An 18,608-nucleotide genomic window follows, 5' to 3' on the forward strand; every position below is an offset into this window, starting at 1 on the left:
GCCAGCAGCAACGGGTTAAAGTGCCTGTTGGCCACCGAGGGACACAGCGAGCCGCTTGCCCACAAGCCCAGAGCAGCAAGCTCTCTGCACCTTGCCAGGCCCAGCCGGTTCTTAGCCAGGTGTCGAGCTCCCTAAGCCAGGGAGTTTTTCACAAAACCCATTGAAACCCTGGGAAGAGCAAAAAACGCACAGCCCTCATTTCACTGAACAGCAGATAAAGCAGGGGGTCCCACAGACCAGCAAGGACCAGCACCAAATGGACTTGTTAAAGCGGAGTTTTACAATTCCAGCCACCACGCTGCGCTCCTTACAATACCTCAAAACGCCCCGAGGCACGGACAGAGACATGGAGAGAAGGTAAATGGGAATATTTCAATGGAAGTGGGAAAGCAGCTGTAGCATTTGCTTATAAAACAAACAAACTGAAAAGGCTCTCTGTAGATGTTGGTAGGGTTTGATTGGCAAACAATTTTCTAAAAATATCCTGTGTTTTTAATGGACAGCTGGTCAGTGGAGCAGTTAATATTCTGCTTTTCAATAAAGCAAGAAGTTTAGAAGCCCATGAAATCCCATTTATCTGCACACAGCTATAGATTCCTGAATCACTGACTGGAAAAATAAGAGAGTTGCTTGATAGGTTGTAGTGGCCTACCAATAATGGACTTTAAATGGATACAAAAATGATTGACCTTTCCACCTTGTGATGCCACAGGCCTCTGAAACACACTGAAAAATAGATTTTTCTTTTTTTTTTTCCTCAAAAGGAACGGTTAATGAAAAGGTATCAAAGCCTACATAACATCCAAATTATAATTTGGATGCAAATCAAACAAGCAATTTAATTAAGAGCTTGCTAATTGGTACAATGCTCTTCGGCTGCAAATGCTTTAGTGTGAAAGAAGATTTTAGTCTCTTGGGTATTTGTTTATACATTGCTCTGTTTACATTTAATCTTTGGTTTCTTATAAAACCCTTGTAGCCGAGACTCCACAACACAGCCCCGGCTACGTCCCAAAGACTCCCAGGAAAGAAAGGGCTGTGACAACTTGCCTGATGCCTCTAGCCAAAAGCTACCTGTCTTTCAAATCTAAGCACTCAATGCCCTCTTCAAAAGTAGTCTGCTGGGGAGAAAATAAAACAAAGAAAGAAAAATAAACCCAAGCCTAACGTTTTTACAACATTGATAAATAACTCTCTTAAAATACGGCTCAAACCACCCTTTAAATTTCCAGGGCCTTTCAACTTTATCTCCACAAATAAAATTGACTATTATGATCTTTTACGCACTGTGTGACTGCCAATATTCGGCCTACAGAGAGAGCTTAAAATATTTTCTACCTGCTCGTCAACAAATGAGCAAAAAACAAGAGGTAAAATTATCTCCTTGCACCCCTGATCAAGGCGTTGTCCTGCATCAGAGCAAATACACTACAGACACAGCTAGAGGAGCCTGGTCTTCTATCCCTCTGACAGAAAAGACCAGTTAACTCATCATAAACAACTCCATCTCACTCTGTTTTGCAAGCCAAAGCATTTTCAGTTCTCAGGATGGAAAGAGGAAAAATCAGCTGTATCGGTGAACTGAAAGCCTGGGACCCCCAAGTCTGGATTGCTTTGCTCTTCTGGAGCAAAACCAGTTTAAATTAAATGTGCTTGAGATTTGAGAAGCATTTAAAGGCGAGACAATCCACGCCCTGGAGCATCTGGACAATGCCTCTGGTTGCTTGGAAGGCGTGCAAACGTGCTGACGTGTGGTACCGGGAGCTGGGGCAGAGGGACGTGCCAAAACTCCTCGTTGTCTGTCTTGGATGGGAGAGAAGGAGCTGCCCTCCAGCTCTGCTGCCCCTAGCAGGCTGCAGGACAACAGGCCTGGTGAGGAAGGGGACTCTCTTCTAGATGACAATTTTAAATCGTGTCACTGGTTTGGATCGTTCCTCGCTTTTCATCAAACAAAACTTTGACGACGCGCCCCACGGACCCCAAGAACACTGCAGGCTCCAACAAGAAATGCAGACGTGCCAGGTTCTCAGCTGGAGCAAAAGCCACGTCCTTCCCTGGGCTGCAGAGGAGCTCTCCCCATTGATGCTGATGAGGGACCAGCTTCAGCTCTCTGGCAATGCCAACAGGATGGCAACTTCACCCCAAAATAAAGCTGTGTTACGTTGGAGAAGAGCAAAGAGGTAGGTATGGCCGCCCTATCCACCAGGATAACAACACCCAAATTGCCTGCTCTGATTTCCTTCAAGGTATTTATTTGTCAGACTGTTAATGACAATATGCAGGTCATCCACAGCCAGCTAAAGCATGTGCCTAATATTTCACTCTGCACGCGACCCAAGGCAATCAGCATGTTTACAGGTAACACCGAGCAAACGAAGCAGAAAGGTCGCTCCCTGCGCTTAAGGAAATTCTCGGAGCTTTTCTCCTCAATTAGAAAAGCGCGAAAGCCGAACCAGAAGATCAGCTCCGTGCCTCCTAAGGGAGCCCAGAAAAGAGCATCAGATGGCAACCAGCAATAGCTCCGCTCCTGCACCCCGCCTCCCGCACACGCACAGCGCTTCGCACCACCGCGCAAACCCGTTTGCCCTCGGAGAAATTCCAGCAATCCTTTTTTTTTTTTAAAAAAAAAAAACCCAAAACATTTCCTGCACATCAGGTAAACCCTTCAGTGAGCACGTCCTTCTGCCCTTCTCCCCAGCCATCGTGTAACCTGGATTGTTTTTCCGTCCGTAAGACCCAGCAGCCATTGGTTGCACAGCTTATGCTTTAATTTCCAGAGCAAATGGACCACAGATGCTATGTCAATATAGACATGAGACAAATACAGCCGGTTGCCAGTTTGGGCTCTCGGCCAAGCGATGGAATCACCACTTGTGTTAACGTAAGCCCTCTGGCAATTCGTCGCCCTGGCGCTAGCCCAGATCCCTCCGACTTGACGAGCGGCCGCAGATCTTGATAGCGGCGCAGCAAAGCTGGGGTCTGTCTCCTGGTCGTGTCTCCTCAATCCACCACACAAAACCCAGCGCAGCAAAACGGTATTAATATCGGGAGGAGAAAAGAGCAGCAGTTAATTAAAGCCAGGGACGTTGTTTCTCGCCGTTCGCCACCGCGCGGGTAAGTGGCCGTTCTCGCTCTCCTGGTGATTCCCAGGCAAAAGGTTCCCAAACTGGAGCTCTGAATGCCCAGACACCTGAAAGTACGACTGCCAAGCTTCAACCCTGTTGAACAAAAATTGCTTCTAATGTGTTAACTGTCTGGAAGAGACCCCAGAAGATGGGCAGATCAGCAAGTCTCCAGCGGCTCTCAAGCAGAAGCGATCAATGGCTAGCTCATATGCTCAGAGGACCACAATCAAATGTCATTATTTGTGAGGTTCTACTTGACTTCACATCCCCCCTTGCAGAAAAGGCTTTATCGATCCCTTCACGTTGAGGAGAAGGGCAATCAGACCGACTGCGGCAGGAATAACCCCTTTGGCATTTTACATTAAAACAATAGGGTCTCCTGGCAGGCACCTACCCCAATCATTTAAAGACACAGGAGCTCCGGTGAAAACCCACTGAAGACTACTAACAGGACACCAAGCTGACAGCAGAAAGGTTGATGTTATCAGCCACTCTCCAACGAATCAAAGGGCGTTTTCCACATTTTCCCCTTAATTTTTTTTCCCCCCCTTCTTGCCTCGCTGCTCTTGGAGGGCACAAGAACTATTCTCTGCTGGAAAGTCTCTGTGGCAGGGAGAGAGAAAGAAATTTCCTTTCTCCTGCTAGCTCATACTCCTGCCTCCCCCCTGGCCCCAGCATTAAATTAGGCAATTCCTGAGGGATGTGCTGGCTACTCAGATAAATCCACAGAGAATACCCATTTTTTTCCCCCCTTTCAGATCTCTCCTTCCAAACAAGCAAGCTGAAATGTACCTCTCCCTTCAATTCAGCGGGCAAAATAACTCACAACAACGCAGACCCTGAGCGTTCGTATTTCAGGAACGGGAAGCTGTGCACCCAGCATCGTGGCTGTGGCACCAGCAGCAACAAAAAGCCAAGTTCGACGCATTATTTGTCACGTGCTTTGCGATCCGGGCCAAACTTGGTAACGAACCAGCACAACTTACGGGCTGAAAGGCTGGATGACGAGAGCAACGTGATCAGCATTTTACAGGAGCCTGCCAGTAAAAGTCCTGCGTGCCTTCTGCCACGCAAGAGAGGGAGCTCCCCAGGTTTACCCTTAGTTCTTCTGTTCCATCACAGCACACACGTGGCTGTTTTTAGCACGGCTGATTTTTGCTACGAGAAAGGTGGTCAAGGACGTTGGAAGAGCTCGTGTGCTGACATCCAGCAGTCCTAGAGCAAGAGGAACTCAGGGTGAAAATCCCTCTCCCTCTACCAAACTATTTAAAACTCTTTTACCATTTAAAACCACAGACATATTTTTCAAGCAAAATTTCCTTTCATCTACCTCTGTCCCATCTATCACCTCTTGAATGCCAGATACGTCAAACTGTCTAAACATGAGCCACCTATACGAAAGGAGGTGGCAGCCAGGTAAACAGACCCTACGCATTCCACAGGAATGCTCTGTTGAGCGAGCCTCCCCTTTATGCTTTCAGGAGGCTATCAGGAATGCAAGTTACCCAAGTAATCGAGTTAAGCCAGCAGAAAAGACAGCATCAAGGTATCCTCCAGCACTGAGAAGGACTACAAGAGTTTATGAGAGGAGTCAGACTAGAAAAAAAAATCGCTTGGGGGCTAAAAACCAAATAAACAAACAAGAAATAGGAAGAACAGAACAGCGCACTTCATCTTTGTGAAAGATGACAAATTTTAATCCCAGGCCATAAGGCAGAGGCAAACCAGTAAGGGCACGTTAATGTCATGGGAGTCTAAGACGCCTGTAAACCTGTGTACTGCTTGCATGGGATCTTTCCAGGGTAAATATTCCAAGTGCCATATGGAGAGAAGCATTCGCATCCCTGTTATGCTTTCTTAGGCTTTGCTTTCTGTAAGCTGCTTCTCTCTGGTACATTTTTATTTGTATATACATACTTTATTACTTAACTAACTGATACCACATTCAAACACAAAGCTTTCCAGGTTAAGAGGCCAAAATTGCACACATTCTTTCTAGATCATCCTGAAAGCCGTGGTAGTCCTGAACAAACCCAGGACACGCATCAACTTCACATTTTCCAATATCAACAGGAAAACGTGGCCCTGGCTGCTTTAACGGTCTAATCTCATCTAAAAGTCAAACAAAAATGCACAAAGCGTGGATTAAAACCAGTGCAAGTTTTCTGTGTCAATGATTTCTCATACTGTCAATTAACAAGGGAATTCTGAGAATGAAAGGAGGTTGGGCTAAAACACGCCATGCATCTGTCCAAATAACGAGATACTCAACTGCCCATAAACCAAACCTCCTAAAAATTTGCAGACCGCTGTTTTGACGCACGTGCCCAACTTCAGACCTCTTTCGAACGGATGACAGGCCAACCAGACACATTTGTTGATTCCAGGCCCGAGTTTGGACCTTCAGACAGAGAGAGAGTTCCACATTTGAAAGTCTAATAAACCGTCGCATTGGATTCCCAACAAGGTGAGGACCCACGCTAAAGATCATACAATTAACGAGGCCTCATTAGCTGAAGTTCTACTGGGATCGCAAATCAAACTTATCGAACAGCAAACCTGCTGACAGGCGGAATTCATAATGCCACGCATGTGCATGTTATTTCATTTTCCACACGAAATTCGCAAATAAATCGGCCTTTTTGGTTCCGGCAGTCTAACTGCAGTCCAACATCAATACAGCTGAGAACACCAGGCCCTGAAAGAGGCGACTGTACCGTAAGGTGAGACTACCAAACTCCTAAAACAGGACTCAGACCTGCGGAACTGTTCTGCATTCTGATTTATTTCTACTTATAAACTTGCAAGGCTTGTAATTAATGGCTTGAGGACATGAGGAGAATTGGAACAAATTTCAGCCTCAGCTTCCTCTGCATGTTGTTAATGGCTAGTCTGTCCACTAATGTGCTCCAATTTTACCCACATCAACCACATGTGATACAAGCTGCAGGAAAGCAAGTGAATTTTTAATCATCCCTCTGATGTACAGTGTAATTGCTGACTTTTATCAGAGAGTAGTTAAACAAAGACTTCGAAAGAAATAAATAATCCTTAATTGCACAACTGCCACTGCTCACAGCAGGAGAGCCTTTGAAATGAGTAACTGGTCCCCATTATCATGGCTACACACATACTCAGACGTGTACAAAGAAGTTTAGATCAACACTGATGGTTATTTATGTCCCAGCCAGGTATGTAAGTGTGTGTATGTGCTTATATTACAATGGAGAGCAACTATTCACGTGTGACATGTTCTGCCGTGCACACGGGAAAAGCATGCCTCTGAGCCCCTGCACGCACCCCTGCACCCGAACATACCAGCTCCCAGTCTCTCTCACACAGGGAAAACCCTCCCCACGTGTGATATGTGGGTTCCACTTCCACACTAACCCGGACAAATACATTCTCTCATTTGAGCTGTGTAGAATTCGCACCGAGACAGAGCGCGCAACGCACGGCTGGAGCCAACTTTCCTTTCCTTCTTACTCGGTGTAAAACAGAAACTTTGACTCCTGGAGCATGGCAGCCTTAAAAAGACAAACGCACATATTTACAGCCCCGAATGTAAATGACTCCCTCGGAGCTGACGTTTCCTTCTATCCCCCCCAGGACACGTCAATGAAAGAAACCATGCACTTTTATATCCACAAATGTCATCAGCGCTTACTTCTGCACCTGTGATGCCTTGAGGACCCACCATAAGTTAAATAAATAAATATAAAAAAGACATTAAAAAAAATAAATCATACAAACAATCCCTCCTCAATACCAGCCTGCTGTCAAAATCGCTGAGAGCTGTGCCATAACGCATTTAGTTCATGTCTAAAGGTATAATCAGCAAGGCACATGTGTGAACCTGCCATTCAAGAAATGCCCCAGAGTTTACTACCCAAGTCTGAGGCAAGAAAGATACAAAAGAAGAAAAATAATAGTGCTCAACATCCAATTGTGAGAAGATCAGCCAGGAAATTACAAAAGCTGTGCCTATTTGGCAAATAAAGTGTAAAACATCTTACAGTGTGATAGGGGCCCGCAAAGTGCTGATAATAGATTAAACACATGTACTCTACTGTTCCCAACAACTGCTGTTCTTTCCACTGTGCGGTTCCTACGGCTTTCCTTTTCCCTTTCAAGGAAAAAAAAAAACCAATCACAACTAACCCATCCCCATTCCATTTAAACAGTTCAGGGCACCAGCTCTTTTGTACTGGATCCTGTGAGATACACGATCAATTTGGCATCGGCCTCCAAAATTTAAGGGTACACAGGAAAGCTCAGAACTCAGCAGGGAAAGAAGCTTAATATTAAGGGGCATTAAGTGCTGATTAAAGGGAGCCCTTCTCAGAACAACTTGGCCTTCCCTTGTTTTCCTCTGCTTGTCTCCGGCTTCAGCAGAGGGCTGCTGGGGCACCGGTCCCCTTCAGATTTTGCAGCAGATCTGGTAGCTCTTAGGAGGCTGCGAGTAAAAGGCTTGCAAGGGCACAGCGACATTCCCCAGTTCCAAGCTCTGCTTTAAAGGATTCTTTTCCCCAGAAAGAATGAACGAGACCAGGGGGCAGGTCGGCGTGCCGTTACCTTGCTGTACTCCTCCCAGGAGTTGCTCCAGGTCCAGTAGTGAGCCTTGTAAAGCCCGACTCTCACCGCCATCATCTCGTTGCCACGATAGTAGAATATGGGCCTGCGAAGGAGAGCAGAGCTGCCTGAGAACACGCCAGCACGCCGGGCCCGGGGAAGCCTCGCTGATAAGGGAGACAAACGCTTGAATGGCGTCTGGCTTCCGATTCGGCTATCAGTCAGAAACAGGCTGCCTCCTAATAGTCTCCACTGCAAGGTTTTCAATTAACATTTTTTAAAGTGTTCATCAAGTTGAGAGCTCACAGGGCGCAAGAATGAAACATTATACAGCTTGGCTGCCAGGGATTGTTAATCCTTGAACTATCAGACCCTGTTATTTCCTACAGAGCGCGCCGATTTAAACACCAAATGTCTCAGAAGTGGCTCGTGTGTGTGCGTTTGAGAGGGGAACAGGCCTTCCTGGACTCTGTGATGCTCAGCCTCCTCTTTACGGCAGCACCACGCTATGTGCCACGAGCGTCCCATGGGCAGGGTGGCCGGGGAGGACACCAGATGCTGGCCTGCTCTGGATGACATCTCAGAAAAACTCCAGATGGAAAAAACCTGGCAGCCAGACACGCTTTATTTTTATCTCCCGTCCATTTTCTTTCCCCAAAATCTCCCTTTGCATCATTTAAACATACCGCCGAAAGCTGCAGTTTTTTCCCGGAGGTTTTCCTAATTAAAAATACATTTGGGAAATGCACCTTCCTCGGAGTAACTGTCTGCCCCCGTTACATGCACCACCTTTTCCCTGGGCATCCCAGCAACGTTCCTGTCGGTTTCCTCAATAACACACTCTCGGTTTTTGAGGGAATGGTACAAAATTTTACTGAAACGGACTGTCTGCGGGAGAGAGGTTTGATTTGTTGGTGCAGTTCACCACACAAGGACATCAGACTTAAGTCAGCTCTTCTCTCCAGTTGTTGCAGGCTGCTGACAGGGCGAGACGGTGAAGCTGTTCATCACTGTCGGGAGGGTACATATATATCTTTGTCTTTCGTTCAGAGATGCCACTCGGCAAAAACTACTCGCTCGGGTGATGCCACCTTGAACAAACAGCCCCTAAATGCAAGGTAAGATTAAAATAGCCACGTCTGAATGACAGGAGTGGCCTGAAACCTCTCCTACTTTAAAATTGTAACCTCCCCTGCAGGTTCCTTGCGCAAACAACGAGCCTTTCCCCCTTGTCACCAGGAACTGCTCGTGAAGAAAGGGGAAACCAGCAGAGCCCCACTCCGGCATCCTGAACGCACCCGAAATGCCGGTGAAATAAAGGGAGCTCGAGAGATCGGCCGAAGCGCAGAACCTGATCTCAACCAACCCCATTAACAAAAAGCCCGAACAAACACGCCCCAAAGCACACCAGTCTCCTTTTGCCTTGCCATGAACACTCACAATTTGACAAGCTACTATGTGCCCCTTTGATTGAAGGTGTGGGGGTTAGGGGTTTGCTTTTTTTTTTTTTTTTTTTAAAAAAAAAGTTCCACCTTTGAAAGAGGATTACAGCTTGTACTCAAAACTCTATTACCGGTTTCTTTTTTCCCCATTCACTTTTTCCTTTTTAAGCTTAAAAGAACAACTGCATCTCCTGGAAAGCTTTTGGGGGCTGTGGAATCTGTTATCTGGTCAGGTCTAGGGGAGGGAAAAAAAAAAAAAGAAGGAAAGACAAAAGGGAAAAAAGCCATGATGCACCTTGAGTGACGGCTACTGTAACACAAACAGCACCAGTTCCAAGGGGAACTGCAATGAAATGCTCTTTTAGAACAACGGAGGAGCTTTACAAACTCTCAGAAGTAAAGACAGGGTAGGCTGTGTTTGAGGAACACGCCTCGCGCCAGCCACTGGCTGAGCGCTCGGGTGACCCCGTCCGCACGCTTCTGGCGCGAACGGGCACAAAAGCAGTTTTAGGGAACAAAGCCCTGTGTCCAACACTGAAAAATAAGTCAGATATGGTTTTCCATGAGTGTGCTTCCTCGCTCTCTCACAGAGAAAGAATACATTTGCATTCCGATTTCCCGGGCTGACAGATTCCTCATCAAAGTCACAACTACACGACCCCTCTTGCCCCAACGAGAGCGCCAAGGATATTTGCCGACAGCTCTGTACCCAACAGCTGACAGCGCTCCTCCATGCCCACAGAGATCCCAGGTCTTTCACCCAAATCTATTCGTGCAAAAGCACCCACAGAAACAGGACCTGGGGAGGAGGTGGGCTTCCAGATCACCCGCAGCAGCGCAGCCGTTACCTTCAGCTCCTCTCAAGCAGGGGCGACAAAGACCCAGCGTACTCCTGGATGTTTTCCCTGTAATAAATAATGTATTCTCCCCTACCCAGGCTACAGTTCTCAGGCTTTTATCTCCCCCACTGCCATATGTTGTTCCAGGGATCCCTGCTAACCCCTGACATTTTCATCTGTCCCCAGACTCCACTGTATGGCAACATGCCACATGTCAGGAAATCCCACCTCTGCTTGCCCCACCAGAGAATCCGCACGTAGCGTGAAGCTCTGGTGCGACCCCGCCTCACCGAGCGGGAGCAAAGACGCATCCATTCGGTTTATAAACTATTTCTGTAAACCTGATTTTAAAAAAAAGAACCCCAAATTTGGCATCCCTTCAGTTAGGAGGCAAGGGTCGGCGCTCTGGGCTCGTAACTAACCTGTCAATTAGCTTGCCCTGCAAGATGGCAGGTAAAAGGTCGATGCCGTCAATCTGTCTGTCACTGGGAGGCTGCAGTCCCGCCAGGGAGAGGCTGGTGGTGAAGAGATCCATCACGTTGCCCAGCTGATGGCTGACCTGAAAAATCAACAGAAACGCATTTGCAACAAGACCTTGGGTAAAAGCCGAAAGAAAACAGGCTGGTTGCCACCAAAGCCGGAGTGTTGCTTCCTGACCCTCCTTCTCTCCTCAGCATCTTGTGAGACTATTTCCCTTTACGGTGCTGCAGTCACCAGCAAACCTCCTATTAAAATAAGAAAGGAAAGGAGATGATCCATATTTCATAGGGAGCATTTGCATTTTGATTCGTTTTTTTTTTCGTTTTCCTCTCTCTCTTCTCCCTTCTCTCTATGTATCCGCTTTACAGGAGCGTGTTTTCACAGAGTTCAGCTTAATTTAGCAAATTCCAAGCCATTTGTGGATTGAAAAATCAGCACTTAAACTAAGAAAAAAGAAAGTCCTTGATTCGTTCCCTCTCCAGGTCATCTCTGGAGTCCAGAATACCCGGAGAGAGTTCCCAGAAAGCACAGGGATAGATGGATAATAACAAAAAGAGCCTGATGACTTCATCTGCAAACCATTTCCAACAATTCAAGAACTGTAAAGTTGTGGTATTTTTAGTATAAATTTTAATAAGGGAGAAAAACATCTGGTTTTGGCTCCAGTAGAGATGTGCAAGTTGGTTGGGTTTTTTGCCCTTGCTTTTTTTTTTTTTTTTTTTTCCCCCTTAATTGGAAGCCATACTTATCTCTCTGGTCTTAATTATTTATATTTTAAAAACCTAAAAAGTCTGTTCTGCCTGATTCTTTCTGAATCTTTGCTCCCACCCTGCTTGCGGTATGCTCCAGCTCCCTGCTGTAGGATGTTTAATTAGCCAGTGACACACTAAATTAGAGCAGATAGGTTCAAATCAAGAGCAAGACTGTCTTGCACCGGGATGCACCAGCACAAGATGCGACACAAAAAGAGCTTTTTCAGCCGTACCCCTTGTTCGGAAACGAGCAGCCATCCGATAGAAGCCCACATCTGTAAGTACAGAAGCCCTTTCTGACTGAAATCCAAGTCCTAGCAGCAGCCTTGTGAACGTCAGTGTGAACATTACGATGCTGGGACTATCAAAGCCTTTTTGTCTCTGAATCCTCTTTCTACTCCCAAACAGACCCCCAGCCTGTAAGCTGACACTAATTACTTAAACACGACAACAAACGATAACATGATAAACGAATTTTTGTGAGATGCTGGCTCTAGAGGAAAAAAAAAACCTAAAGGGAAAACGCTGTTTTTGCTGGGACACTAAGCCTTTTATTAAGAGACTGGGCTGAAAAAAGTGAACACAAAGGAAGAATTAACTTTAAACAAAATATAGAAACTGGAGAAAGCAACATGCAGGGGACTAATTACAAGTTTAACATCACAGTATCACATTACTTGATTACAGTAATTTCAAATTTTAATGGCTTTCATTCATCAAAAGGTGTTGGCAGGAACACACAGTATCAAAGCTGCATGCAAGAATACTTCCACAGCCCTTAAGAAGAAATCAAAGTGCAAAGCTCTAAGGACAAGAGGAAGCCTGCCCACGGAAAACCTGGCCCAGGCAAGCAGTCGGATCAGTTGACCAAGATCCATAGGTCTTGCAGAAGGTCTCGGGCATTTGAGGTTAAGCCTTATGCAGGGCCATCGCTGCGGCAGGCAGCCTGAAAGAGGTCGGGCTCAGCCCGTCCTCGTAGGCAGCGACAAGTAGAGACGAGCCCCCAAATCCCTCACAAAAAGCAGATGTATACATGAAGTTCCCTCTCTGCATGGAGGAAAGGATGGGGATCTTCTGACACGCAGCTGTGGAGAAGGAAATGGAACCGAGCCCTCGACGGGGTAACCCTGCTTCTTGCTGTCCCCAAGGCCACTTGGCAAACGTGGGCCGCTGGGGAGAAGCGGAGCTGGCCGGGTCGTCCACGGGATCAGCTGGGGCAGGCAGCGCCGCCCGCTCCTCGGCCCGTCCCCGGCCACAGCCTCTGCTCTGCTCTCGGGTGCGCCCTCAGAAAGGACCAACCCACTCAAAACCAGCGCGCCAAACCCCAACCCACCCCCCCACCAGCTCACAGAGCCGGGCGGCTTGAGGAGCCACGCTCCCGCCGAAGTCACCGGGGATGCCGAGCGCCCAGCATCTCAGCAAAGACGCCCAGTCCCTCGTAGGCTCATCTGCCGGCTAATTCAGCCCGAGCGTGCCTTCGGAGAGCTGCGGGGTCAGCAGAACACCATATGCAGAGCCGGGAATCTCATAAAGAGGAGCTCTGGCACACGCCTGCTCCCCGGCAACTGCTGCGACGCCAGGGGCCGGCGGGCGAACTGGTGCCGGGGACTTTTTGTAATTAGAGCTCTCTGCAATTGGTAAGGCAAATCCAAAAGTCACTTCTCCCGTTGGCGCTCCCTTCCCTCGCCTCTCTCTTGTGATAACAGGCAGCAAGAGGCAGCCGCCGACCTGCGACTCGTGCCTCTCGTATCGCCTCATTTATGCATCGCGTGGTGACAATCCTGTGGGGCCACCGCCGTCGTCTTGTACTGGCCCTTATTAACCATAACCAGATGTAGATGACTCTCTTTAATCATCCAATTACATTTCTGGTCTCAGACAACATTTTTCCGTGAAGCAGAGAAAACTTCTTAAGGAAATTAAATGCCCGTGCCACAGCCACTTGGATTTATCTGTGCTCTGCAGCACCGCATTGAAGAAGTGGGGAGGGGGGGAAAAAAAAAAAAAAAAAAAAAAGGTTAATATTTATATAAAACTTTGAAGTATTTTCAGAGAAAAATAAAAAAAAATTACCATTTTCTCCTGTCAACAGCGCTCTTTCATTCTAGTTGCCTTTCCCTTTTTTTTTTTTTTTTTTTCAAGAAAAGAAAAAGAAAAATCCAGAGAGGGCAACAGCCCAGAGAAAATAAATAATATATAAAAAAAGAGTGAGATCAGATATTGCTCGTATCAGTGAGAAACAGCCGGTATTACGCACGTAAGAACGGATTTTCCCCCCCCCCTCCTTCCCCCTCTTTCTTTTTAATAAACCCTCAGTATACACATAACGTCTTTAAGAAAATGAAATCCTTTTGCTGTGGGCCACGTCGCTAGAAGAAATAGTCACCACTGCTGTTATCAGCGCTTTCAAGCTTTAACTCTGAATCAAAGGCGACAATTAATAAAGTCGCCCCCGCCAGGAATGGAAAGGAGGAAAGCTAAATATTTGAAACTGGGTGAACAAATGTCAGGGTGTTTTTAAATAAAATCCTTTTACAGTTATCACAGCGAGCAGACCTGATATCCCTGTCTAATTCAATTTCAATTTGCGCCCCATGGGAGATAGTGAAGAAAAGGTTGCAATGCTGTCTTTGGGTTGATATGTTCTTTTCTCCTTCAGGAAGCAGGCACGAGAGAGGAAGGGGAGGAGGGTGAGGGAAGAGAGGAGGAGGATTCAAATACCAACAGAATACGATTTTTTTTTCTTTCTTTCTTTTTTTTTTTTTTTTTTTTTTTTTTTTCCCAGCTGGATCCTTCCAGAAGGCAGATGTGATGTGGGGAATGTTGAAATGCTGATTTTTTTTTTGTTGTGAATTCACCTGGAAAACGTAGCTGAGGAGGAAACTGCAGAAAGGCTGCTTTTGCGTGTGAATAAATATTCCTGATGGGAGACCAGAATTCACTGGATGTTGATGCCAAGAGCAACACGCACTCCCGAGGCATCCCTCTCCCCCAAAAACCTGCAAATCAGCCAACTGCACCAATTATCCAAACCTCTGTCAACAGCCTGTCAAGGGTTCACAATCCTGTCACCTAACTTTTGTTTAAATAAAAAGGTACTCCTTTATTTCAGCAAACAAATGTACCCTGTAATAGAAACAACCCCCCTCCCCATATATCGATAAGATTATTAATAAACTGCCAGATCCCATCAGCAGAAGGAGCCTTCCACCCACTCGCTGGATTTCACTGGCCAGAGACACAAGTCCTCTTTTTCTGGCTGCAGTTGGGCCAGCCAAAATGGTTGCTGACCCTCCGCCTGCTCCTCGAAACATCCACGGCTGGAAAGGAACAACCATTGGCACTGGGAGCGACACCAGGAAGGAGGAGTTGACCCTTCAGCTTTGCACTCCCGAGAAGCTTTTTGCTTCCACCCTGGTTCAGGGCTCCCAAGCCTTTGTTTCCTTCCGTTCTCTTGAAAAGAAAGAGGAATGAGAGACTTTGAAGCAGTTTCCCCCAGATTCCTGGAGCACACAGGACTCAGGCTGACTAGTTTAAACTCTCAGTCCAGAAGATGTTGAAGCTACAGACCCCATAAGATACAGAAAAGGAGCCAAAACTGCGCTAGCCAACACGGGAAAGAGGCAGTTCTGAAGCAGGAACTACAGGCGCCCGTACGGGCCAGCGCAGCGTGAGCTGTCCCACACAGAAGCAACACCAAACCTCTCACCTGCGGTCGGCGCTGCGGCGGGTACCAGGGCCGGAGCCTCGATGGCAAGAACACAAGCAGAAAAGACACGTAAGGAGCTGTCACACAGTCACCGATCAGTAGCAGCACACGGGGCCTAACTGGGAGCCAAGCAGCACATCCTGGGGAGGGAGCTCCGCCCGGGGCCTCTCGGGGTAGCCCAGCAGAGCCCGAGAGGGCACTGGGAGCGGAACACCCGCACCTGCGGACATTTGGCAGGCGGCAGCGCGAGCTGGAGCCCGGGATAGGAAAGATTTAAAGACTTTAGGTGCCAAGGATGGTATCGGCAGTGGTGGAGGAGAGGATTTTCGGGCGCCTCCCTGCCCCGCTAAGCCTTAAGGCCACTCTGCAGCTCGCTGGGCAGGCGCTGGGCAGTCCAGCCACCTCTGCAGACACGTTCACTCTGCACAGCAACGGCTGTTCCCGGGAATTCAAACGGCAGCTTCGGCTGCGGCCTCGAGCAGGAAGCCATGCAGCGCGCCAGGCTACCGGGAACGCCTCGCACCACGCCAAGCTTCGCCGCTGCGCGACGTGCAAAAGACTACCTGTGAGAGGGGCACCAGCCAGCTGCAGCTAGAAAACAAGCAGGCACAATGGTTTCTCTCCTCGTGTTCTTAATTATCCTCAGAGTTATGACAATGGAAAGAATTTTTAAATTCGGTATTTTCTTGTCCCCATTTATAACGCATGTTTACTTTTAGCACATTATTTAGCTTGGATGCGGAAAACAAAACAGTCGGCTTCAGTTTCGTGTTCTCGTATGCTAGCCCAAGGCTGTTGTACTTGGCTTGTAAAGGCTTTATGGAAATGTTTAAATTTAAACAAAAGGACTGTTTTCACTTCAAATTAAAAAAATAATAAAACATCCCTAGTAGGTTTTTGTGAACTCTTTAAAAATGACAAAACCAAACTACCCTCCTGCCCTCAGCTGCAGATCCAAGCTATCTGATGGCTTCCTCCTAAATGAAAACGATAAATTATCATTATCCTGACTCGATTAAACCACCGAAAAGGAATGCAACTTAGAAAAACGTTTTATTTATGAATAGTTTGCAGTCCTAAGCACAGTGCCCAGTTAATGAAGTATCACTTTCTTCAGGGATGAGATGCTCACAAAGAGGAGGGGATCTCTGTTATTTACTGTGAACCCCGCCTGCAGAAGAATTGATTGCATCCTTCTTTAATGAGAACTGGGACGAGAGAGGCTGGTAGTGCCACTGGAGGGTTATTCTGAAGTGATCCTATCTGGATTTGTGTACAGGCAGGAGAGAGCAATAGTCTGGTATCTAGACCTCCCCGAGCGGAACTTTTATCAAGCGCCAAAGCGAGAGCCATGAGGGCCAAATCACTTGATACTTCACGGCACAGAGCGGGCGTGGGCAACACACTCCCGCTCTAGACTGGGACACGCATGTGTTCAGACATGTAACCCACTCAAATTATCGTGGTCACAAAGAGTAAAGGGTGCAAGCAGCGCAGGGAGAGAGAGCAGACTGCTCGGTGCTCACAGCAGCGTTGATCATAGACCCTCGAGGTGCAAATTTGCAATCAACAGCACCATTCTCTAGGGGCAGCATTCAGCTCCTTCTTTAGACATGTTAAAAGTCTCATCCAAAGCCCACCGACCCCACCAAGAACCACTCTATTGACTTCAGTCCGACCAGAACCGTTAAAAGCAGGTACTCACCCCTCCTGCGGGTATATGTCCGGGCCACCAAGCAATAGCTGGCTCTCTCATGCCACCTTCAAAGGTGGTTTGTTTGCCACACAGAAAACGGCCATTGCTTCCTCCTAGAGAGAGAAAAGAAGCCATAAACCCCACGGTAGGCCAATATCCTATTTCAAAGGGACACGGTCAACTAGGAAATTTTTAGGCTAGTTTAAAATGAATTTTCATTTCTGCACGAATGCTTCTTCAAATCACATGTCCAGAGTTGTCTGGGGTTTGTTGGTGGTGGTTTGTTTGTTTGTTGGGTTGGGTTGTTTGGGGTTTTTTTTCAAATATCCCTTCATGATGAAACTTCAGGAGTGTCTTTTCAGCACAGGGAGAAAGTGACAGTTAAACACAACTTACTATCAACCAAACAAAGAAAAAAGGATCAAAAAAACCCCAAACAAACAGAAAATACTTTGCTGGCATTTTCCTTCCCTCTAAGGATGTTAACTGCTGTCTGTAACTAAAGGAAATCTGACACTTTCAGGCAGAGATAGTAATTTTTTCATAATCCTTTTAAAGTACCCGAGCAGTATTAGATGCAGATAAAAGACTGAGAAAAATAATCGTGCATTCCCTGAGTGTTCCCTCAGAGACAGCAAGTGCTTTGCAGGAATGTCCGGGTTTTTAACCCAACCTTGTAGCCACGCTCGCTGAGGAACGGACAGGGAGGTCTTGTGCCTGATTCCAGGTCACCCAAAGTCAAGCACAGTGGTGCAGCTGAGATCAGAACTCAGGATACTCCCTGCTCTGTGGTCCAATAACCACGAGACAGCCTGCCTCCAAACAGAAGAGTGGGCTATAAAATCAATTTGCGATGACTCTGTTTGAGAGAAACAATCATTTAAACAAAGGAAAACTTGTGAAGTAACAAAAATACTCTCTTTCTTCATGATATTTTTATGAGAGCTAAAGAAGGAGGGCCTCTTGAACTCTCCGTAATTACTCAAAGAGCTCAAATATGCGTTTGGCTGATGGAGAGTAAACACCCTGCGAAGTTATTGCGCCTGGTCCTAACTAAATTAACAAATATTCACCCCCTGACAGTGGAGCCCGAAGTGGGAACACACACAGGTGAACAGCCACGCTGGGTTAGGCCAAAAGTCCATTTAGCCAAGGATGCCTCCTCCAACGGGAACCAGAAGTAACGAACAGAGGCTAACGCCAACCCTAAGCGCTCTGCGTTTTGAGGCTTCTCCTGACCGCACGAAGGAAAACCCCAGTACCGGCCTCTTTCCCCACCAGACACAGAGATTCAAGCCTTGATTTCACAAGCCCAGGTTTGTTCCCCTGAGACTCACCCTGTTTAGGAGCCGAAATGAGAGCAGCCCCGTTATCAGAGGTAAAAAACACAAAAGTGTTCTCGCTGATACCCAGCTGCTGAAGGTGGTGTAGGATTTTTCCAACGCTGTCATCAATTTCTCGCACAGCATCCCCGTAGCTGGAGCAAAAGGAGATGCAAAACCACGAAAGGCAGGAAAAGAGGAGCAGTGTCACACAGCACAACGCGCTGCAATCAGCCACGATGCTTTTAGAGGACACAATCTATCCCTGTGCTGCAGAAATGCTTCTCCTGTGCATCAGGTCCTGTAATCAAGTTTTCCGCTGTCACTGCAAAACCCGCGTCTCTTACCGGCAGAGAGCAACCTCTCCCGGGTATTCAGGGTCAGAACTGGTTCAGAGGTGAGCCACTCTGGGACAAAGACCAGCAACTGATATAAATTTAGCTATAAAGTTCTCAAATATAGGCAAAACCACTTTCCCATAGGCTCGAAGCTAATAACATAGTTTTGCTTCTGGATGCCGGTTTGACGCTCTCAGAAGCCAGGCTCCCAATATCCCTTTGCATCCTGTCAACTGTTTTTCATGCATGCTTTTCTACTGGCTGGTCTGATTTATAGGCTTTGAAAACAGGCACTAATCATACAAAAGCCTTCCAAAAAATCATCTGTGCCAC

At 47.1% G+C, this 18,608-nt stretch overlaps 1 protein-coding gene across 1 annotated transcript in view; it reads right to left on the minus strand.

Annotated features, from left to right (window-relative positions):
* The window catches only part of GALNS (galactosamine (N-acetyl)-6-sulfatase), a 46,289-nt gene that overhangs the window by 15,307 nt on the left and 12,374 nt on the right, over positions 1-18,608 (minus strand). Inside the window, exons 8-11 of the mRNA XM_086469108.1 lie at positions 17,953-18,092; positions 16,625-16,728; positions 10,401-10,537; positions 7,701-7,803 (exon numbers count right to left, since the gene is read on the minus strand). Coding sequence (XP_086325234.1) covers positions 7,701-7,803; positions 10,401-10,537; positions 16,625-16,728; positions 17,953-18,092 — 484 coding nt within the window. The remainder of the gene's footprint in view (positions 1-7,700; positions 7,804-10,400; positions 10,538-16,624; positions 16,729-17,952; positions 18,093-18,608) is intronic.

This window comes from Leptosomus discolor, chromosome 8 (assembly GCF_034619465.1).
Source record: "Leptosomus discolor isolate bLepDis1 chromosome 8, bLepDis1.hap2, whole genome shotgun sequence".
Lineage (NCBI taxonomy): Eukaryota > Metazoa > Chordata > Aves > Leptosomiformes > Leptosomidae > Leptosomus > Leptosomus discolor.